Genomic DNA, 25,030 nt, shown 5'->3' with positions numbered 1-25,030 from the left:
AGATTTAGGAATAGTCAGCATATACATAGTAGCTGAAATCACAGGACTGGATAACATCAGCCCAAGGAAAGTGTACAGAAAAGAGAATAGGGTCCATGAATCATAAAATATTCCAACATCTCAAGAGTATGACAGCAATTAATTGGAAGTTCAATAAGACAATATGTTGTATTTTAAAAAATGGAAACTTTTAAGACATCATGCTAAGTGAAAGTCAGATACAAAAGGACAAATACTGTATGATTCCACTTATATGAGGTACCTTGAAATTCACAGAAGACAGAAAAGTAGAATAGTTGTTACCCGAGACTGAAGGAAGGGGAAAACAGAGAGCTATTATGTAATGAATATAGAGTTTCAGTTTAGAATGGTGAAAAAATTCTGGAGACAGATGGTGATGTGATGGCTGCACAACAATGTGAATGTACCTAATGCCACAAAAACTAAAAACTTCAAAGTAGTTAAAATAGTAAATTATACATTATGTATACTTTACCACAGTATTTTTTTATTTTTTTTAATATTTATCTATTCATGAGAGATGCAGAGAGAGGCAGAGAGACACAGGCAGAGGGAGAAGCAGGCTCCACGCAGGGAGCCCGACGTGGGACTCAATCCAGGGACTCCAGGATCGCGCCCTGGGCTGAAGGCGGCGCTAAACCGCTGAGCCATCCAGGCTGCCCACGGTATTATTTTTAAAGATCTTATTTATTTATTCATGATACACGGGGGGGGGGGGGGGCAGAGACACAGGCAGAGGGAGAAGCAGGCTCCCTGTAGCCCAATGTGGGACTCAATTCCAGGACCTCAGGATCACGACCTGAGCCGAAGGCAGATGCTTAACTGCTGAGCCACCCAGGCGTCCCTACCACAATATTTTTTAAAGTAATGACGATCTGTATGAAAAACAGCAGATCTCTTATTCTACAAAGTAGTTAGTTCAAAGTAAGACTTCCTAATGATTTTTAGCATAACATGGCAATCATGATTTCAAGCATCTTATTCATTTGGATTTTCTGATTATGTGAACTATCAGCAGGAACATGCGATTTCTTAGCCCATGCTGTACTCTTCCTTATTCCCTAACCCTAATCCTGCTCTTTTAACACTATTAATATCTAATCCTTGTCAGACCCTACATACAGCCATAATCTGTGCTTTTAACCTCATTCTCTCATGGACCCTTGCTATTTGTTAAGAGTCAGCACTACCTACAACCTCCTAGTGGTCATCCACTCTTGCAAAAAACTTCACTGCTATCATCTATCAGGATCATCAGGAGAAAGGAAAAAAACCTGGGTGAATGACAAAGTCTCACAATATCCACCAACTAGGCTTGTTGACTCGAAACAACTTAATAAACTTCCCCATTACACAGACTGAGTAGTAAAGAAAAGGAACTGGAATATCTGGAAAACTAGATCATTTCAATCTTTGCTGTTTTGGGGGGTTTCTTCAGATTCTAAGTAATCATGAGAAGTGGCATTCTGTTAAATTTATTTTATTATACTTCCTAAGAACATAAAGATGCAGTTTTCTTTAAGAATTTTAGTTGTCAAAAAAAGTAACTTTTGTTATAACTGCATTTGAAAGCCCTCAAATAATATATGTATAATAAAACATTATTCTTGCTTTTTTTTCAACTGTGATCTATTTTCTCCCTCATATTTAAATTGTCACCTATTTCATTCATCAAATTCAGTAATTTTAACAAATATTCTCAATGGAGTAATGTTAACTACTTAAACAAGATCCTGAAATATCTTAACTTTTCTGTGATATGTCTAAAAATACTATTAAAAACATTTACTGGGGGTGTCTAGGTGGCCTAGTTGGTTAGGAGTCCAACTCTTGATTTCAGTTCAGGTCATGATCTCAGGATCATGAGATCAAGCCCCACCAGAGGACTCTGCACTGGGCTTGGGATTCTCTCTCCCCCTTTCTTTCTCCCTTCAGCCCCCCACCCAGCCCTCTCAAAAACAAACAAACCCCCAAGGTTTAATTAAAAGACCAAGAATTCAAAGAGGGTCTAAGAGAGAATTAAGGATTTTGCTCCTAGTAAGAGGAAAAAAATAAGACATTATAAAATTATCTTTGAGTTTTGACCCAAATGAAAAATGCGTCCCCCTCCAACATTTAAGTAAGTTATATCCAAATTATTATTTTTAAAAAATGTTTCTACTGAATTTATCTGTCTCCTCTTCCATATTACAACCAGCCAGATAAACTTGAGTAAATAACGATCCTTCTGAGAAAACAGATAAATTAAAGGTTGAGTAGGATAAATTACTTACTCAGAGACAAAAACTAATAAGGGTGTGTTATTGTATCCCAAATCCTAATCCATGACTTTTAACTAAAATTCAGAGCCCGTTCCATTATACCTTTCCCTCTCTCACAACAAGGACATTTACATTCAGCAGAAGTGCGTAAGGGTATTCAAGCTTTCACCTACTGCCACAAATTTCTAACAAAAGAATTTCAGGCACAGGGAAGAAAGGCTTGCCAGAGAATGTGTACCTGACATACCGGCAGTCATTCCTGAAACTCCTTAATGATTATTACTATAACATCCCCAGGGTTATTTCAGTTTTAAAATATGTACCCCTGTTCTATAAATTTCATCAGGATTTTACATTTTAATCTACTCAATTTAATAAGCTCTTCATTTTATATCAGCATCTGTGTATTACTTTACATTGTAAAAAAGAACTGTCAAACACATGAAATGTTATATGCCTATCTACTGTTAAGTAGTAGATATTATGAATATCTCAATATTATGGATAGATTCTACAGTAAATATAAAATAAGGAAAGAGTAAGATTCACTCATGTCATGAACCCTGTCATTTATAGTCCATATTCATATATACTGTCACAAAACTATGAGGAACATCAAACAGGAATTTCACAAACTTACTACACTTTTAAGCTGTGTTAACTTAGATTATCTTAAAAACCATTATTTAACAATTAGGATGATATTATATAAGGTATTCTTATTTAAGAGCCAATTAAAAAAACAGAAAGAGTGAAGTAAGTCAATCGGAGAAGGACAAACATTATATGGTTTCATTCATACGGGGAATATAAAAAATAGTGAAAAGGATTAAAGGGGAAAGGAGAGAAAATGAGTGGGAAATATCAGAGAAGGTGACAGAACATGAGACTCCTAACTCTGGGAAACGAACGAGGGATAGTGGAAGGGGAGGTGGTGGGCAAGGGGATGGGGTGACTGGGTGACGGGCACTAAGGGGGCACTTGACAGGATGAGCACTGGGTGTTATACTTTATGTTGGCAAATCGAATGCCAATAAAAAAATATACAAAAAAAAAGAAAGATAAACAGGACAGGAAAATCCATAAGGGTTAGAGACTAGGTATAATAACACTCCTGCAGTAAGAATGAAACATTCCAATAAGTAAGCGCAAGCAAAAGTCACGTAGTCTTCTGTTTCCTAAGAACTAGAGAACAAGACAAATAAACAAAAGGAAGCTATTAGGAACTTATCAGAAAATTAAATTCAAATTCAATTTATAAAGTAATTAAAAAGGAGAAGCATCTCTCCTTCCCTCCCCTCCCCAGCCAAATATTTACCATTATCCTTGCTGCTGTTTTCTTCAATGGTCATTTGTTCCGCCAATTCAGACAATGATTCATCAATAGTCTGGCTTCCTCGAAGAGTGAGGGATAGCCTTCTCTTAAATTTTTTCATCCTATCAACTGAACGTGACTTGAACAATCCTAAAAAAAAAAATTTTTTTAATTAAAAAAAGAATGAACACGAAATTAAAGCTAAAAAAAAAGCCATTTTGAGTTTACTGAGAATCTTCAAAATAGAAATATAAAAAGGAGTTCTCGTGTCCACCAATCACAATATTTCTTCAAGATCCAGACACTTTGATTAATAATGCTATATTTATGCAGTATCATCAGAAGAGCAGGGATTCTACAAAACCAAGTAAAAATGGAGGTCTGAAGCATCACAACTGAATTTAGAAGGATTAGAAATTTTCCTAAAATGTGCTCTTTAAAAACCAATATAGTATTTTGATGCATAGGTCTCATCATTATAAATATTAATCATCCCCGACAGGTAAAGGGGACTGGAGAGAGAATAAAGGTGATGTTTGACACTATTAAACAACTCCAACAGGAATTTTCTGTTTAAAGTTCTTATTTAACCAATATATTACATTTTTTTTTCTTCCCTTGGTCAGCTGTTAGGAACCTCTTCCTATTATACTAACTATGACAAGGTTTTTTTTAAAAAAAGATTATTTATTTATTTATTCATAGAGACAGAGAGAGAGAGGCAGAGACACAGGCAGAGGGAGAAGCAGGCTCCATGCAGAGAGCCCGACATGGGACTTGATCCAGGGTCTCCAGGATCACGCCCTGGGCTGCAGGCGGCGCTAAACCGCTACACCACCGGGGTTGCCCCAATGACAAGTTTTAAAAGGAAGAAATGAAAGCTAAATTCATAATAGGAAATGCATACCCTGTACAAATGACACTTTCATATTGTTTAATTCATTTAGTCCTCCTACCTCTAGAGTGGACTATCCATAGCAGCTATGCTATTCCATTTTCACAAATAAATTCACAGATTCAAAGAAGTCCCCTGACCAAAGTAAAATGAACAATAAATGATAGAACTGAGATTTAAAACTAGGATCATCTTTCCCACACATTTTAACATCTCTGAAATTAGGATGTAGCTTATCATTAAGGGGATGTCAAAATAAAATTGACAGCCTCTTTTTTCTTAGTGGTACATACAGCAATGGTATGATTCATAGTAGAATCACAAATAAAATCAAAGTATTTGCTGCCAAAAAGATTTTCTCAATAATCTACTTTTAATTTCTTTTCTAGTTTACTATTTTTTACTTGTGATGAGCAACTTTACCAGATTACCAAACATATTATAACCATTAGCCCAACTAAAAGTAAGAACCTTATAATTCCCCTATGCTAAAACACATGTTTTATCATCCAGCTCTGGGTAGCTACTTTGAATCTCTATGTATTTTGCTTATTTTCTCATTCTTAGGTCTATGTAAGTAGTGAGGTATGCTCAACAGGTATCATATGATATTTGCTCAAAGGCTCAGGGGAGGGTACTGAGCAGAAATTTGTGACAATATTGTATTTTACCAACTACTTTTTTAAAAAAAATTTTATTTATTTATGATAGTCACACAGAGAGAGAGAGAGAGGCAGAGACACAGGCAGAGGGAGAAGCAGGCTCTATGCACGGGGAGCCCGACGTGGGACTCGATCCCGGGTCTCCAGAATCGCGCCCTGGGCCAAAGGCAGGCACTAAACCGCTGCACCACCCAGGGATGCCCTACCAACTACTTTTTACATTATATTTTTTTAAAACCTATAACAAAAATATAAAAACCACACACATTAAAATAGCAAAAGTTGTAACTGCACTCTAATAAGGACACTTTTTATCCTTAAGCTTTAAAACAGCTGATATTTTTTTGGTGAGATACTGAAAAACCCCTGTTCCTCAGTTTAGTTTGGTCGGGACACCAACAGGACAAATCCATAGTACTGAGTATTTTCTACTGAGTTATCTTCCTGTTGACTAATCCTCTTTTCAGCTGTGTCCAATCAACAGTTAAAATCATCTACACTTACTATATTTTTCAGTTCTCAAATTTCCATTTGATTCTTTTCTATTGATTCCAGTTCTCTAGGGGAATTCTCCACCTTGTCATCTATTTTCATGAATAGATTATTTAAAGTATTTTAAAGCTCTTGTCTGTAATCCAGTCTGCATAACTTATTTCACTGCTGACTTATCTCTGTTGGTCCTGTGTATACCTAGTAATTTTTAATTGAATATTATTAATTGTATGTGATGATTACACGAAAATATGAAAAAATTAGAGGAAAAAAAGATTATGTTACCTTCTTCCAGAGATGATTTAATTTTTTTTCTAACAAGCAGTCAGAGTAGGAGCAGATCACTTCAACCCAATCAAGAACTGAGCTGAATGAGACTGGATTTCAAACATTGTAAAGACTGGCCTACCTCTGATTTGTTACCACTCTTATGGTATGCCACCCTTCAAAGGATTCCAAATGCAAACAAACCTAGGGCTAGAACAACCAACAAAAACTATTGAAAGCTCCACTTAGCTTCCTCAGTTGCTTTTTGCTCATCTCTTCTACAATGTTCAGCTTTCATCATCCTTTCCAAAATAACTTAAGAGCTAGAAAACGCCTTAAGAAGGAAACCAGCATAGAATATGTCTATATCCCCTCTCTCCTGAATCTTGACTCAAGGCGTGACTAACTTCAAAGCTCTACCATGCCTTCAAATTCATTTTTCCCCCCATATCAAATAGTTCTCTGTAGAATATTCAGTATAATACAAGTTGCTCTATCATACACAGAAATGGAGATTTAGGATTAAAAGAGGTAGTATATTTGTGACAGCACCAAACTGTTTTGCTTACTACAGCTTTGTGGTAGATCTTTAAATCTGGCATTGTGACACCTCCAGCTTTGTCCTTCTTTCTCAAAACAGCTTTCACTATTCAGGGTCTTTTGTGGTTCCAAGCAAATTTTAGAATTATTTGTTCTAATTCTGTAAAAAATGTTGTAGGTATTAAATAGGGATTGCAATGAAACTGTAGACTGCTCTGGGTAGTATAGGCATTTTAACAATAGTAATTCTTCTAATCCATGAGCATGGAATATCTTTCCATTTGTTTGTGCTGGTCTTCAATGTCTTTCATCGATGTTTTATAGTTTTTGGAGCACAGGTTTTTCACTTCCTTGGTTAAGTTTAACCCTAGGCATTTTATTCTTTTTGGTGTATAGCATATTACTCACAATAGTCAAGAATGGAAGCAGCCTAAGTGTCCATCAATAGATGAATGGATAAAGAGGATGTGGTGTGGAATATTACATAGCCATAAAAAAGGATGGGATCTTTCCATTGCAACAACAATGGATAGATTTAGAGGGTATTATGCTCAGTGAAATAAGTCAGAAAAAGGCAATACAGTTTAACTTCACTTATATATGGGATCTAAAAAACAAACAAATGAATAAAACAAAAAGTAGAATCAGACCTACAAATACAGAGAACTGAGGGAATGGGGTGGCAGGGAGATATGTGCAAAAACAGATGAAGGAAAGTAGAAGATACAGGTTTCTAGTCATGGAATGAATAAGTCATAGGAATAAAAGACACAGCATAGGAAATATAGTCAAGGGTCTTGTATTGAGGTCGTATGGTGACAGATTGTAGCTACACTTGTGGTGAGCATAACACATCATATAGAAATGTTGAATCACTATGTTGTATACATGAAACTAATATAACACTGTATGTCAACTATACTCCAATTAAATATTAAAAAAAATAAAATAGGTAATATATGTATTTCACGAAGCAAGGTGAATTTATAGGAGGCAGTCAGTAAAATATAAAAGTTGATTCCAACTAAAAACCTGTTACTACAGGGCTGTTCTACATGCTAGATTCTTTACTTCTCAGTCAGCCTTTATCAAGTTCTACCTTGTCAGTAATCCATGCCGTTTGTTTAAAACATATTAGATATTTAAGGTAAATTGAGCTATGGCCAATCTCATCTACCCTTCTGTCACTGTAAGAATTTATACTAGAGATACTCTGCTATAGGGATCCAAATCACCCTGTGCGGTAAGGTAACTCTATAAGCTGGCGGGGGTGGGTTGCGGCTCAAACTCTGCACATTCCAAAGAAAAGACTTAATTGTGGTAGACTACTGGGAAATAATTTCTAAGCCCGTGGAATATCTTGCCTGGTAAATCTGTTTGCCTAAAATCTTGGGCCACACCAGGTAATTTATATTAGCAATGTAAATTATGGTAAATGTCTGTTTTTGTATGCCTGGGGTTTAAGCCACACTATCAGTTGGACCTCAGAGGAGAGGAGAGATAAGGGAAGCTGGTGGAGACAGAGTAGCTAAGATATTTATATGGGTACTTCTGTGCCTATGTAACTGATCCCCAGTGAAAATACTGGACATCAAGACTCAACTAAGGTTCCCTGGTTGACAACACTGCACATGTCATACAAGGTGGCTGGAAGAAGGAAGCACTGTCCATGCAACTCCAGTAGGAGAGGTTAACTAAAAACTTGCACCTGGTTTCTCTCGGACTCCATCCTACACACACTTCTCCCTTAGCTGATTTTAATCTGTATCTTTTTACTGTAATAAATCATAACCATAAGCTCTTCCTATGCTTTTCTCTGACTTCTGTTTCCTTCTAGCAAATCATCAAGCCTGAGGATGGTCTTAGGAACCCCCAACACACACACCTTCAAGAAATCTGCATGCCCAAGCAAAACAAAAACTCTCAAGAGCTGGTAGCTCACAACTGCCAAGGTTCAAACTCCAATATTTTCAAACATAGTGGCATCATCCCAATGTCTATCGAACTATATAGACATCACCACTTTCTAATCTTGCACATAGTATGTTTGAAAGTTTGCTGCTTGTTGTGTCAGATGACAAGGATCAAACAACAAACTACAACAGAAATGTTATTATAGAATTAATTCACATAAAATAGTAACATCCCATTCTGACCACTTAAGTGGTCAGTTCAAACTGCCTTATACTGTAAATGTAAAATACAAACTGTATTTTAAAAACTCAGTATTTTAAAATAGTATTTTAAAAGGACATAAATAGCTCATTAATTGTTGTATAGATAACATTTAAAAATTCCAGATATATTTGGTTATATAAAATGTATTATTAAAATTAACTCTACTTTTTAAAATATACTTTCAAATTAAGTATGGGGTTCACATATTTCTATTGGACAATGCTGGTATAGAGCATCTAATTGATCTTGGTAGTTTTAAGTGAGTACAATTTAAAAAAAGGAATCACAAAAACCTTAACCTTTTCTTCATAAAATGTATTTGAACAATATATCAAGAGACATCCTATGTTTTATAACTCAGAATAGTATGCACTGCATTTATTTTCTATCAAGGTAATTCCAATCTAAAAAAAAACCTTTGGTATTTTCTATTTTATCAGCAATAAGAAAGCCATTTCCAGTACATACTAGCAAGAGAAAAAAAAAACCACTTCATTTTATAAGCTAAATCTTACCACAAAATTTTCAAAAACCACATCTTCAAATGAAGACCCTTCTTTTTATCTGTCATGGCATAACTGTAACCTTTTAATTAAGTCAAAATACTCAGTAAACACAGAAGTTAAAGAATTTATGGTCACAGTCTAAATCAGTATTAAAGAAAAAAGACTCCCAAATTAAATAGATCCCTTGATATTTCTAATCACCTTTAAGTAGAATTACACGTCAACATTTTCCCTCTTTAGGTAAGGACAAAAACACATAAAATGGTATAATAAAAACACCTTTTAAGAAATAAAGATTACTTACATTAGCTTTAAAATTGATTAATCTCTACTGTAGTGTAATAAAGCAGTGCTGATTTCCTAAAATCAAAACCCTCAAGAGTTTTTCTAAAATATTGTACCCAGTTTAGTAAAAACTTTTATGTGGAGTTGTTGGGATCTTTACACTATCATTTTCAGGAATATTAAAAGAGGTAACAATGTGATTTATGGTAAACACCTAAATTTTTAGTTTAATGTTTAATTCATGCCATTGAAAAACTTATTTTCACCTTAAATGTACTGTAATTTAAAATAAACCCTAAACAAAAACTCCACAATTGTTTTAATATTTTAAAGATTTACCTACACAGTAAACCATTATAAATGCTCAAATTTTCATCATGTTAATATTCAAAGGACTCTTTCCTGACTCGGACTCTATTTCTTTATTCTTAGTTTTTTTCTCACTGCATGTTATCATATATATCCATGTACACACATACATATACACACATATATATCCCCATTCAAATATGTACATATGTATGTGTGTATAAATGTGAAATGTTTATGCTTTTGTAGCTCTTGAAAATATCTCTAGCTTTTTATCATAGCTAGAGCAAGGTAAAAGGGCAATAAATGATACTCAGAACAACAGTATGTTTCCAACTACAAGTACTTAAAAGAAACCAGAATTGTGTTATCCTACTTTATCACCTGGGGCTAAACTTGATCTGGGACTGACTTGTTAAATTAAGAAAAAAAATTTTTTTTTTTAATGAAACCATTCTGTTTATTTACAGAATACAGAAAATCATTCTGGAATGCTAACTCAGTTTCGTCCTAAGAATGGGAAACACACATACACACATGCAACCTTTTTAAGAAAACTGTTAACATTCCCAAAATAGATCTTCTACTATCGTGTTAACCTGCAAAAATGGAGACATATTGTGGTCCTTCTGGCACTTGTGATAAGAAATTCTTTGGATGCAAATTTACCTTATAATTCAAAGTTCTCTAATGTTAAAGGATTTATTAGAGTGGCAATTGTCTGCTTATGCCTTTGAGGACTGTTTTTAAATATCTAAATGACTTTTCTTTAGGTAAAAAAAGCAAAAATTTACATGTAGAACAATTTGAGCATTTTAAAGCTTGGATTAAAATCCAATCTTAAAAAGGCAGACAAAAGTTCTAAAATATGAAGTAAAGTAATAGGACTTCACAATAGAAGACAATTTCATTTATTTCTTTATAACATTTTCTGTAGGGACTATGGCTTTAAATCTGTTATAAATGAGATAAACCCACTAAGTGGTTTGCAACCAAATTTTCTATTATTTTCCCCTCAATAATTAAATCATAATAAACATCTAATGCTTTCTACGATACGTAAGCTAACCACTTAATGAGGAATAACTAACATTTAAAAATTAAGTTTTTTCACCAAAGAGACAAATTTCTTATTTACATAAAACACAAAGTTACTATACAAAACCACTGAGAGAGCACTGAAATAAAAGCCCAATCATGCTTACAGGAATTTTCTTTCCCCAAACACTTAAATATCTTAATCCTTTGTGGATTAAAATCTGAACACACAATCCATAAAAAAGAAACCTACCAAGGATTTTCCTCCATTCATAAGGACCACATCCGAAAGCCCATGTAAGACTACTGTGACATTTGAGATGAAAAAATGTCATAGTAGGAAGCTGTTAAGGTTGGTCCCTCCACCCAAAACAACCAGTAAACTGGAAAAAACAACCAGAATCAACTACTTCAGAACCATGGAACCTGACTAGATACTTAAAACAACCATGAGTGTTTGCTAAAAGGGAGAGGCTGCTAGGAGAACCACATGTGCAAACCAGTTAACACTGCCCATTCCTCAGCTCTGTCATACATTCCTAGGGCAGCTGTTGGTGCCAAGGCAGGCAATGGGGAACCTTGACATCAAAAAATTAGGGGCTGCACATTTTGGTCAGTCTGGCAGATCAGAAACTGGGATAATGCAGACACCTGCCTTCCTTTTTTTTTAAAAAAAAAAAAAGATTATATTTATTTATTCATGAAAGACACAGAGAGAGAGAAGGGCAGAGACACAGGCAGAGGGAGAAGCAGGCTCCAGGCAGGGAGCCCAATGCAGGACTCGATACCACGCCCTGGGCCATAGGCAGGTGCTAAACTGCTGAGCCACCCAGGGATCCCCCAGACTGCTGCCTTCCTTAAGGCCCTTTAGGGGCTTCCTATAACATCCATTGGAAGATTTAAAGAGATAGCAACATTTTTTGCTGTTTGAGCCAGATATTAAACAATATCTTCATCAGGTCACTGGCTAACTGCAAAGATAATGGAAAAGAAACTTCAGTGACCACACACAACCAAGAACACACATTTGCAAAAATAGTTTGAGAAAGTCACAAACAGATGGCAGCAGCCTCAACAGTGCACATATACCTGTGGAGTCTGAGAATCTAGCTTAGTTTCCAAAATTACTACATTGTAACACAATGTCCAGGTCTCACAGGAAGAAATTACAAAGCATACAAACAAAACATGGCCCATTCACAAGAAAAAAAAGCATTTGACAGAAACCATTCCTAAAGAAGTCCAGAATTTGGATTTAGTAGTCAAAGATATTAAATCAAGTGTCCTAAATATGCTCAAAGGACTAAAGGAAACCCAATGACCAAAAAAAAAAAAAAAAAAGGAAAGCAATGTATGAGAACATCAATAAAGAGACAAATATAAGGGATCCCTGGGTGGCGCAGCGGTTTGGCGCCTGCCTTTGGCCCAGGGCGCGATCCTGGAGACCTGGGATCGAATCCCACGTCGGGCTCCCGGTGCATGGAGCCTGCTTCTCCCTCTGCCTGTGTCTCGGCCTCTCTCTCTCTCTGTGACTATCATAAATAAATAAAAATTAAAAAAAAAAAAAAAGAGACAAATATAAGAGAAAACAGATAGGGATGCCTTAGATCAGTGGTTGAGCATCTGCCTTCAGCTCAGGGCGTGATCCCAGGGTTCTGGGATCAAGTCCCACATCATGCTCCTCGCAGGGGTTCCTGCTTCTCCCTCTGCCTATGTCTCTGCCTCTCTGTCTCTCTCATGGATGAATAAATAAGATTAAAAAAAAAAGAAACCAATTGATATTCCAGAACTAAAAGGTATAATAACTCAATGAAAAATTCATTAGCAGGGTTCAATGGATTTAAATAAGTGGAAAGAAGTATCAGTGGACTTTAACATAATAAAGACAAAATAATCCAGTCTGAAGAACAGAAAGAGAAAGAATGAAGAAAAACAAACAGAGCCTGAGGGACCTATATACTCATATAGGCATTACAGGAGTAGCAGAAGAGAAATAAAAGGGAGCAAAAATAATGATTGAAGAAATACTGGCTGAAAACTTCCGAAACATGATGAAAAACATGAACACAATAACATCATCCAAGAATCTCAACCAACTCCAAAGATAAACTCAAAGAGATCCATGCCAAAATACTTTATATTCAAAGTGTAGAAATGAAAGAAAAAGAATGTTGAAAGCAAGGAAAAACTTGACATATAGAAAAGACCCTCATGATGCTAACAGTTGATACCTCATCAGCAACCATAAAGATCAGGAAACACTGGGAATGATGTCTTTAAATAAAGAAACAAAAATCTTGGGACGCCTGGGTGGCTCTGTGGTTGAGTGTCTGCCTTTGGCTCAGGGCATGATCCCAGGATCCAGGATCGAGTCCCACATTGGTCTTCCTGCAAGGAGCCTGCTTCTCCTTCCACCTGTGTCTCCACTATCCTTCAAGAATGAAGGAGAAATTAAGACATTTCCAGATAAACAAAAGCTGAGGAGATTCATTAGTAGTACATCTGCCACACACAAAAAAAAGCTAAAGGAAGAGCTTCAGTCTGAAATGAAAGGACACTAGCAAAATCACAAAAAGAAATAAAGAATATTAGTAAAAGTAAGTTTATATGTAGTTATAAAAGATAGTATAATTCTATTTTTGATTTGTACCTTCTCTTTTTTTCTCCCTTTTCCTATATGATTTAAAAGGTAAAAGTTCACACATAAAAAAATGATAAGTCTATGTGAATGGGCACACAATGTATAAAGAGGTAATGTGTGACAATAGCAAGATAAAAAGAAAGATGGAGATACACAGGATCAGTGTTTATCTAGTATTGAACTAAGTTGGTATTATTCAAACTAGGTTAATGTAAGTTTAAGATATTAATTTTAACTGACAAGTAACCACTGAAGTTAACTAAAAAATATTACAGAAAAGGAAAAAAGGGAATCAGAAAAATAACACTATAAAAAAATCAACTGTGCAAAAAAGGGCAATAATGGAGGAATTGAGGAACAAGAAATAAGACCATAAAGTAAATCCTTCCTTATTAGTAATTACTTTAAATGTGAATGGATTGGGCAGCCCGGGTAGCTCGGCAGTTTAGCGCCGTCTTCAGCCCAGGGCGTGATCCTGGAGACCCAGGATCGAGTCCCATGTCAGGCTCCTGCATGGAGCCTGCTTCTCCCTCTGCCTGTGTTTCTGCCTCTCTCTCTCTCTCTCTCTCTCTCTCTGTCTGATGAATAAATAAATAAACTCTAAAAAAAGAAAAATTAAAAGAAAAATAAATGTGAATGGATTAAACTCAAACTGAAAGGCAGAGACTGGCAGAATGGATTTTAAAAATATGGTCCATCTACATATTGTCTACAAGAGACTTAATTTAGATACAAAGACATAAAGAGACTGAAAGTAAAAGGATAGAGTAAGGTGTTCTATACAAACAGTAACTAAAAGAGCTAGAATTACTATATTTTTATCAAACAAAATAGACTAAAATAGTAAAAAAAAAAAAAAGGTTACTGGAGACAAAAAGATTACTATAGATTAATAAGAGATTAATACATAACAATTATAAGCACAGGGATCCCTGGGTGGCGCAGTGGTTTAGTGCCTGCCTTTGGCCCAGGGCATGATCCTGGAGACCCAGGATCGAGTCCCACGTCGGGCTCCCAGTGCATGGAGCCTGCTTCTCCCTCTGCCTGTGTCTCTGCCTCTCTCTCTCTCTCTTTGTGTGACTATCATAAATAAATAAAAAAATAAAAAATAAAAAAAAAACAATTATAAGCACATACATACCTAACAACAAAACCTGAAAATATATTAAAAGTAACAATTGAAAAAATAGATGGTTCTACAATAATAATTGGAAATTTCAATACCCCATTTTCAACACTAGATATAAGAATGAGAAAAAGGTCAATAAAGAAATAAAAGATCTGAACAAGAAAGCTACCTAGTGTACTAGACATGACAGATATAGAATGTTCCACCTAACAACAGAATACGCCTTTTTCTCAAGTACAAACAGAATATTCTCCATAACAGATATTAGTAAGACCACAAGTCTTAATAAATTTAAAAAGATTCAAATCATGCAAAGTATGTTTTACAATTACAATAAAATGAAATAAATCAGTAACAGAAAAAAAAGAACTGGAGAGGTACCTGGGTGACTCAGTTGAACATCTGACTCTTAGTTTCAGCTCTGGTCACAATCTCAGGGACATGGAATAGAGCCCCATGTTGCGCTCCATGCTCAACTATAAGTCTGCTTGGAATTCTCTCTCTTCCTCTCCCTTTGCCCCTCCCCCTGCTCTCTCTCTCTCCTGTCTCAAATGAAATTAAATTAAAAAAAGAAAGAACTGGAAAATTTACACATATTTGGTAATTAAACGACCATATTCAACCCACAGATCAAAGAAGAAATCATAAGCGATATTACAAATACCTTGAAACAAATGAAAACAAAAACACATCAAAACTTATGGGATACAGGAAAAAACAATGCTGAGAAGAAATTTACAGATCTCAATTTAAAAAAGATCTCAAGTCAACAACCTAACTGTATGCTTTATAAAGCTAGAAGAACAGCAAATGAAACCCAAAGCTAGCAGAAAGATATAATAAAGATTATATTGTAAATAAAACAGATTAGAAAAACAATGCTAAGTCAACAAAACCCAATGTTGGTCTTTGGGGAAAATACTCAACAAAGTCAACAAACTTTTAGCTAGGTTGACTAAGGAAAAAAAGAAAGGACTTAAATTACTAAAATCAGAAATGAAAATTAGGACAACCTATCAATTATGGAGAAATAAAAAGTGTTATAAGAGATTAATATGAACAACTACACACCAACAAATTGGATAATTAATGAAATGGACAAATCCCGGAAACACACAAAGTACCAAAACTGACTCAAAAAGATACAGACAATCTAAACAGACCCTCAACAAGTAAGCAGTTTGAATTAGTAATCAAAGCACTTGTAACAAAGAAAAGCCCAGGACCAGATGGCTTTACTTGTGAATTCTACTTGTGAATTCTACCAAGCATTTTTTTTAGAGATTTTATTTCTTTATTCATTTGAGAAAGAGAGAGAGAGAAAGAGGACATATGCAGAAGGAGGGAGCACAACTCAAGGCTCGATCCCAGGACCCCCAGATCATTACCTGAGCTGAAGGCAGATGCTTAACCCACTGAGCCACTCAGGTGCCTGAATTTTACCAAATATCGAAAGAAGAATTAACAAGAATCCTTCTTAAACTATTCTAAAAAAACTAAAGAGGGATACCTAGGTGGATCAGTTAAGCATCTGCCTTCAGCTCAGGTCATGATCTTACGGTCCTGGGATGGAATCCTGCATCAGGGTCCCTGTTAGCAGGAAGTCACTTCTCCCTCTCACTCTGCCCCTCTTCCTGCTTATGCTCTCTCTTTCTCTCAAATAAATAAAATCTTTAAAATACAACTAAAAAGAAGGGATCACTTCCAAATTTATTCCATGAGGCCAGCATTACTCTGAAACCAAAGCTAGACAAAGACACTACCAAAAACTACAGGCTACTACTAAAAAAATATTAAAACAAAAAAACTAAAATAGTAATACTAAATACTAAAAATACTAGTATCCTTTATCAATTGCAGAGTAAAAATCCCTAACAAAATGCTAAGAAATCAAACTCAACAACATACTGAAAGGATCACACTTATAACCAAGTGGGATTTATCCCCAGAAAGCAAGGGAGGTTTGATATGAGAAAATAATCAAATTAGTAACACCACATTAACAGAATGAAGGGCAAAAACCACATGAACATGTCTAATGCAGAAAAAGCATTTAGTAAAATTCAATACCTTTAATGATAAAACACTCAATGAAGTAGGAATATAAGGGAACTGCCTCATCATGATTAAAATCATATATGAAAAACCCACAGCTAATATATTCAATGGTAAAATACTGGAAACTTCTCCTGAAATCAGGAACAAGACAAGGATGCCCACTTTCACCATTCCTATTCAACATACTACTGAAAGTTCTAACCACAGTAATTAAGAAATAAAAATAAATAGCATAATTGAAAAGGGAGACATAAAACTATTTCTATTCACAGATGACAGGATCTTATTATATGTGGCAAACCCTTTAGAATCCACATATTTTATTAAAAAAACCTGTGTGAGCAACTAACGCATTTGGCAAAATTGGATGCAAAATAAACACACAAAAATCAATTGTATTTCTATATATTTACAATGAACATGAAAAGGATATTTACATGGCATAAAAAAATGAAATACTTAGGAATAAGTTTAAACAAGTAAGCACAAGACTTGTACACTGAAAATTTCACTACAAAATATCTTTTTATCAAAGAAGATCTAAATAAATGCAAAGATATCCTATATTCATGTTTTGGAAAATTTAATAGTAAGATGACAATATTACCCAAAATGACCTACAGATTCAATGCAATCCCTATTAAAATTCCAATGGTGTTTTTTTACAGAAATAAAAAAACACATGAGGGGCCTGGATGGTTCAGTCGGTTCAATATCTGCCTTCAGCTCAGGTCATGATCTCAGGGTCCTGAGATCAAGCCCCAAGTCGGGCTCCCTGCTCAGTGGAGAGACTGCTCCTCCCTATTCTTCAAGTCTTTGTCCCCACCCATGCACACACTCTCTCTCCCCATTCTATCTCACTCTATCTCAAATAAAATCTTTTTTAAAAAAAGAAAAGAAAAACACATCCTAAAGTTTATATAAAATTCCAATGAATCTTGAGTAGCCAAAACAATCTTGAAGTAAAATAACAAATTTGAAGGACTCACATTTCTTACTTTCAAAACTTACTACAAAACCCCAATAATCAAAACATGGTACAGGCACAAGGACAGTCATAAATATCAATGGAACAGAACTGAGCCCAGAAATAAACCTTCATCTCAAAGATCAACTGAGTTTTAACATGGTTGCCAAAACCATTCAGTGGACAAAGGATAATGTTTTTAAAAATTATGCTGGGAAGGGGGTGCCTGGGTGGCTTGGTCCGTTAAGGATCAGACTCTTGGTTTCAACTTAGGTCATGATCTAACAAGGGTGGTGAGCTGGAGCCCTGAGGCAGGTTTCGAAGCTCAGCAGGGAGTCTGCTGGAGATTCTCTCTCTCTCTCCTTCTCCCCCGTACCCCCTTCCCATGCATGTGCATGTGTTCATGGATCAAAGACCTAAATCTAAAAGCTAAAACTCTAAAACTCTTCTAAGAAAGCATGATGTTGGATTTAGCAATCATTTCTTTAAATATGACACCAAAAGCACAGGGAACCAAAAATAAATAAATAAAAATAGACAAATTAGATTTCATTAGAATTAAAAACTTCTGTGCATCTAGGGATAGCATCAAGAAAGTAAAAAAAACAACATGGAGAATGGGAGAAAACGTGAATTGAATTTAAATTAAAAAGAAAAAAAAGGATGCTTTCCAAGTACAGAAGCTGCATGAGGGGAATGGGGAGGCTGGGCTGTAAAATGCTGGGAACAGGGCTGCAAGGCAAAGAGAACAGTGTCCCCAAGGCCTGCCCCCAGTGCAAGGCCACACCCACTACAGGATGCCTTGTGGGTCTTAGGCAAATACTTTCTCCAAAAGAGAGAAAAGCCAGGGGTGCAGCTAAAGAGAAAAGAAAAGGTCTCAGCTGCTCAAAATCCTAGCAGCTGTGCTGAACAGAGAGATCTCTTACAGTTTTATGAACTGTTGGCTGGGCTATAAAGCATGAAGAAATTTCTTGAGTCTCACAAGTGCTCAGATCCTAAGACATAATGAAGGGAAAGTCTTGATTCTGCACTCAAAACATATGATACCAGTGTTGAACTAAGTAAAACTAAAGCAGTAACAGAGTCCAGATCCAAATTAGGCTATTTTGCTATTAATATTATATTTCAGCCTTCCTCCTTCAACAAGGTCATGGAGATCTATTTATGCATATAAACGTAACTATATGTCATCACTCTAAATGACTGTATCATACAGCAGAAATTTTTTTTTTAAGATTTTTATTTGTTTATTTATTCATAGAGACACACAGAGAGAGGCAGAGACACAGGCAGAGGGAGAAGCAGGCTCCACACAGGGAGCCCACATGGGACTCGATCCCGGGTCTCCAGGATCACACCCCAGGCTGCAGGCAGCGCTAAACCGCTGTGCCACGGGGCTGCCCAGCAGAAATGTTTTATACTACAGTTTTCATCACACAGAATATTAAGACATGTATCTAAGAATAAGATTTAAGAAAATTAATATATTTTACTGCTTCGTGAAGTAAGCAAGTAAAGTAAGTAAAACTGTGTCCTTCCCTGCAAATGCATATAAGGGGAAGAATGCTGCTGCTATGATCTAAAATAAGGAGCCAGTAGTTGTATACACTACTGCATATGTACCATGAGAGCAAATGTCCACAGTTTTAAAAAGTCAAATAATGGGGAATCCCTGGATGGCTCAGCGGTTTGGTGCCGGCCTTCAGCACAGGGTGTGGTACTGGAGTCCTGGAATTGAGTCCCACATCGATCTCTGCCTCTCCCTCTCTCTGTGTCTCTCATGAAATAAATAAGTAAAATCTTAAAAAAAAAAAAAAAAAAGTCAAATAATGAAATAATGTTTTAGTATTACAAAAATTAGTTTTGATCTTGCAGGCTCTCTGAAAGGGTTTCAGGATCATGGATCACATTGGGAGATCTGCCAACTTAGTTTCCCAAACTTAATTCCAATTAACTTATCTTAGCGAACTGAATATTAGTAATTAAATAAGTTAATGATCAGCTATTAATAATAGAAATCATATAATCAAAATTACGAACTGCTGAGCACAGGAAGAAGAGCAAGTTTAGGGGAGAGAAAATGAATTCAGGACTGAACCTACTGGAGCAAATGTAAATGAATCTAGAACTTAGAAACAAAAAGTTTAAAGGGCAGATCTGAGAGTTACATTTATAAAACTGATTAAAGCCAGGGAGAATATGGGTGATAAGAGAGAAGGTCAGAAATGTGAGGAACACCTATAATTAATAAGTGGATAAAGGGTAAGTCATTAAAGCACTTCCAAAAAGAATGAAATGGACACAAACTGTGACAAATGAAAGGATGTTAGAGACCATCAGGGTCAACCAATTCATTTTTCTGGTTCAGGAAACAGAGCTTGAAGAGGCTCAAAAAATGATCTGGCCAACTCTCTGAAAGTAAGAGCATCAGGTTTTAAAATGCCATTTTAGAATCCCAAATCAGTTTTCTTTCCATAGTACAAAATTTCCAGAGGAAGCAATTCTTTCATATTCTAACTAGAGAATTAAAATCTAGCATCAGGGACAGATATCAAGGAGAAAATAACACATGTATTTCTACTTCCTCTAAACCCTGCTCCTCTTATTAGCCTATCACCTCTTCTGGTTGTCTTCATATCCCACAATCAATGCATCAACCAAACCTGTAGGCTCTGCCTTCAAAATATATCCAGAGTCCAACCACTTCTTATCATCTAAACTGTTAAAATATTAACCCAACCATGATCATCTCTTTACCTAGAATTTTTAGAGCATCCTAACCAGCCTTCCTGCTCTCACTCCACCACCTTCCCTGTTCTGCCCAATGACCACTGTGCATTTTCTATGCAGCAGCCAGAGCAAACACTAAATCATAAATAACATCATCTCTCTTCTTCAAAATCCTCCAACTACTGGCACTGTAACTCAGTAATTAACCCCAAAGCCCTTAAATGGCTTACAAGACCCTATATGACCTGTCTGCCATTCTACTTTTTAAATCTCATCTGCTACTATTCTGTTCCTACCTGCTCTATTCTAGCAGCACAGCAGTCTCTGCTGATACTGCCTTTGTACTTGCTCTTCTTGGCTTGGCATGCACTTCTCCCAGATCTTCTCACATCCTTCTGGGTTGTATTCAAATAGCACTTCCCTGGTCACCCTGTATATAAGAGAAAACTCCATACCCAGGTTACTCTATCCCTCTTGCTTTAATTTCCTCTATAGCCTTGCTGACTTGACATTCTAAATACTAGTTTTATTGCTTATTCCCTCCACTAGAATTGAATCTCAAGAGCAAGGACTTAATGTTTTGTTCATTATTGTACTTAGTACAAAACCCAGCATTTAGTACAAAACCTGGCACTCAATAGGCAACAAACCTCTCAAACAAAAGAACAAAAGCAAATAATAAACATTAGTATAACCTAAGACCTTTGTCTCTATTTAAAGTCGATCTACTGGGTGCCTGGCTGGCTCAGATGGTTGAGCATATGCCTTTGCCTTGGGTTGTGATCCCAGGGTCCTGGGATTAAGCCCCGCATTGGGCTCCTTGCTCAGCCAGGAGCCTGCTTCTCTCTCACACTCTCCCTGCTATGTGCGCTCTCTCTCTGTCAAATAAATAAAATGTTAAAAAAAATTTAAGTCCATCTATTAACTGGTAAAGTTTTAGATCACCGTACCATTCTGATGGCTCTGCTTAGGTTTTCCCTTTTATGTTAAAAAGTTTCATTTATTCATTCAACAAACATTCACACAGAGGCCCTATCATGTCTCACACAGTATGAGGCACTGAAGGCAAAAAGATAAATAAAACAAGAACTCTGCCCACAAGAAACTTAGTTCTAGAGAGGCATTACATCATTTTCAGAACAATAAAGTTGTAGTATCGCAAATGAGGGTAACTGTGGGCTATGTTAATACACTAAATATTAAAATTGTTACAAAAGCTAAACAATTCATTGAACAAAATACTCAAAATGTACTTTTCATGCAAACTGCTTCACCAGTTTGACAACTTATATAAAATTTAAATGGCTGAAAAGATCAAGACATTTAGTTCACTACACTCGAACATGAAATGGTATCCCCCTATTCATCTTCATTCATTATCCCTTGGATTCATTAACATCTTAGGCAAAACCTACAACAGTCACCAAGAAACTTCTAACAGGCTTATTAATGCATCTCAATACATTCACTGGGCTAATCCCCAAATCTTTCTGGCTTTTCACTAGAAGTTATTTTAGTTAATTTCTTTAAATGTATTTTTGCTGGAACACCTGAGATGCTCAATTAACTGTCTGCCAGGCATCTTGGGATTGAGCCCTGCATAGGGCTCCCCACTCAGCAGGGAGTTTGCTTCTTCCTCACCCTCTGCCCCTCCCCTCTCTTGTACTTACACATGCACCCTAACAAATAAAAATTTTTTTTAAATGTTTAAACACATATTTTCACTTACATTGGTGGGCAATACATTGAAATTCAAAATAATGATTAAAATCTGATTTTAAAAAATGACTCAAAATGTAAATATTTTCATCACAAATAATAATAAATTGATCTGCAGATGATAAATGCCCACAGAAAGGGCATTTGTTTGAAACAGCTGTTCAGTGAATTCAGAAAGTCATCTATTAGAAAAGTCATATGATGTTTTTGATAATAATGGTCTTACTCACAGCAGAACCAAGAGAGCAATTGTAATCATTTGAGGTAGTGCCTCATTTTGATACACAAATGGCTATATACAAAAAGGAAAAGGCCCACCGAAAAAGCAGTAAAGTTTTGAAAACAAAATGGTATCTGAAAAAGACTTCATTAATTTTTATCTAGTCTTTCATAAATTCATAAATATAAAGTCTTATTTATTCCAGCTAAGTTAATTTTACCAAATTCTCTATGATTAAACAAAAAAACTTTAAATTAAATTATAAGACCAGAAGTTCCTTGAAAGATACAAATGTTTCCTCTTTTTGGTAATTTTAATTTTCTTTTTCTTAAGTAGGCACCATGCCCAATGTGGGGCTTGAATTCATGACCGAGAGATCAAGAGACAATGGCTCTACCAACTGAGGCAGCCAGGTGCCCCTACAAACTGCTTTTATTTTTTTAAAAGATTTTATTTATTCATTCATAAATGAGACAGACATAGGCAGACGGAGAATCAGGCTCCTGGAGGGGAGCCTAAGGCAGGACTCAATCCCGGGGACTCGGGGACCACACCTGAGCCATAGGCAGCCACTCAACCGCTGAGCCACCCAGGCATCCCTACAAACTGTTTTTAAAACACCTGTTCTGGGATGCCTGGATGGCTCAGCGGTGGAACATCTGCCTTCAGCGCAGGGCATGATCCCAGAGTCTGGGATCGAGTCCCACATCAGGCTCCCTGTGAGGAGCCTGCTTCTTTCTCTGCCTGTCTCTCTCTCTCTCTCTCTCTCTCTCTCTCTCTCTCTGTGTGTGTGTGTGTGTGTGTGTGTGTGTGTGTCTCAAGAATAAATAAAATCTTAAAAAAATAAAAAAAATAAAACACCTGTTCTTCCAATTATCCCCTGCACCCTTGAAAATCAATCATCATCTCTGATAGCTAATGAAACTACTACTGTAAAAGAAAATTTAAACTTCTCCACTCTTCAAAAATAAAGAAGGCAGGGGCACCTAGGTGGCTCAGTGGTTGAGCATCTGCCTTTCGCTCAGGTCATGATCCTGAGGTCCTGGAATCCAGTCCCCTATCAGGCTCCCTGCCTTTGTCTCTGTCTCTCTCTCATGAATAAATAAAATCTTTAAAACAAACAAAAAAAACCCCAAAGAATGCAATTCAAATTATCATTCGCTATCTCAGTTAAGTGATGAGAGCTCCTAATCATGGGTTTGCATAGAAGTACTATATTTCTCAAAGGAGAACTACAGAAAGAAAGTCAACTACCGATTATTCTGGGCTTCAAATTACTTTACTTAGTTCCTTGAGAACTAATACTTTTAAACAATACAGGGAGCACTGAGAGTTTACAGCTTTGTGTTGTACCTGACCTATCTTCTGTCTAGAGTATTTGGCGAAGAGTCAACTAGTGATAATATTAGGACAATAGTTTCAAAGTTCTTCTTGAGGAAGGTAAAGTAGTTTATATGAAATGTTCTCCAAGCATTAAAGAAAAAACAGTATTCCTAAAAGCTTTTTTTTTTTTTAATAACAAAATGATGGCACTGAAACTAATGAAACAAAACTGATCTAGGCACTTTTCAATTACAAGATCAGACAAAGTAACCTACATTTACACTCCTGATTTATATATATGCCAGAAACTCAAAGATCATTCTTTACAATTTCCATTCCCTTAAATGTCATATTAAATTGCATCAAGTCAGACTGTATTTTTTTCTCTTTTCTTTTTTTTTTTTAAAGATTTTATTTATTCATGAGACACACAGAGAGGCAGAGACATAGGCAGAGAGAGAAACAGGCTCTGCACCAGGTGCTCGATGTGGAACTTGATCCCAGGACCCCGGGATCATGACCTGAGCCAAAAGTAGACACTCAACCCCTAAGCTACCCAGGCATCCCCAGACTCTATTTCTTTCATATCCCATTCCCTTCTATCTCCACTGCTAAATCTTAGCTTAAATCATAATGATTTATTTTTTAAATCATTACAACAAGGCTCATAAAATAGCTTCCCTAGTTTTTTCAAAAGATAAAATAAGTAAACCTCTAGCAATGCCGGTCAAGAAAAAAAAAAATTATGCATAGTATAACAATGGTGGAAATTAATTAGGTACCATTTTGTAAAGTTAAATACTGCATACTCTTTGAGCCTGCAATTTTTATTCTGGGTACACATCTGAGAGAAATTTTTAACACATTTACCCAGAAATATGAGTAGAAATATGCTCATAACAACAAGTCTGTAATAGCATAATACTGGAAACAACCCAAATGTCTATAGTAAGGATCAATTATAGTAAGTTTGCAGAATGGAATACTATATACAGTGATAAAAATGAGTAAACTACAACCACATGCAACAAGAATGAATATTATTAACACGATATCTAATCAAAAAAGCAAATCCAGAAGAACATGTTTTAGCATATTTTTTTATAAAAATAAAACCAAGAAAAAAACATTGTTTAGGTAAATGTATTTATAATAAAACTTTCATAAAATGTAAAAGACTGAAATACAAAGTTCAGAATGATAGTTACCATTTAGGGAGAGGCAAGGAAAACACACAGGAGGATCTAAGTTATTGGCATGTTTTAGAAATTGGATTCACAGATATTACTTTACCGAAGTTTAAATACATTCTATGTAAGGTTATGCACAAACCGGTAATAATAATGTGTCATGAGCCAAGAATTGTGATTATGACAATTCTGTGCAAATTGGTGGGAAAATGCTAATTAAGTTTAGAGGGAAAAATCAGTAATGAAAGGAAAGGCATAATTAAAGACTGAGTGGGTTAAAAATC

General features: G+C 35.8%; 1 protein-coding gene across 1 annotated transcript in view; it reads right to left on the bottom strand.

Moving 5' to 3' along the window:
- CDK17 (cyclin dependent kinase 17) overlaps positions 1–25,030 on the bottom strand; it is a 110,243-nt gene that overhangs the window by 42,776 nt on the left and 42,437 nt on the right. The window contains exon 2 of the mRNA XM_055336490.1: positions 3,601–3,747. Within this exon, the coding sequence (XP_055192465.1) occupies positions 3,601–3,718 (118 nt within the window). The 5' untranslated portion in view covers positions 3,719–3,747. The remainder of the gene's footprint in view (positions 1–3,600; positions 3,748–25,030) is intronic.

This window comes from Nyctereutes procyonoides, unplaced genomic scaffold (assembly GCF_905146905.1).
Source record: "Nyctereutes procyonoides isolate TBG_1078 unplaced genomic scaffold, NYPRO_anot_genome, whole genome shotgun sequence".
In the NCBI taxonomy this organism is placed as follows: Eukaryota; Metazoa; Chordata; class Mammalia; order Carnivora; family Canidae; genus Nyctereutes; species Nyctereutes procyonoides.
Note: the sequence above shows the minus strand (reverse complement) of the source record. Positions and strands in the feature narration are given on the sequence as shown.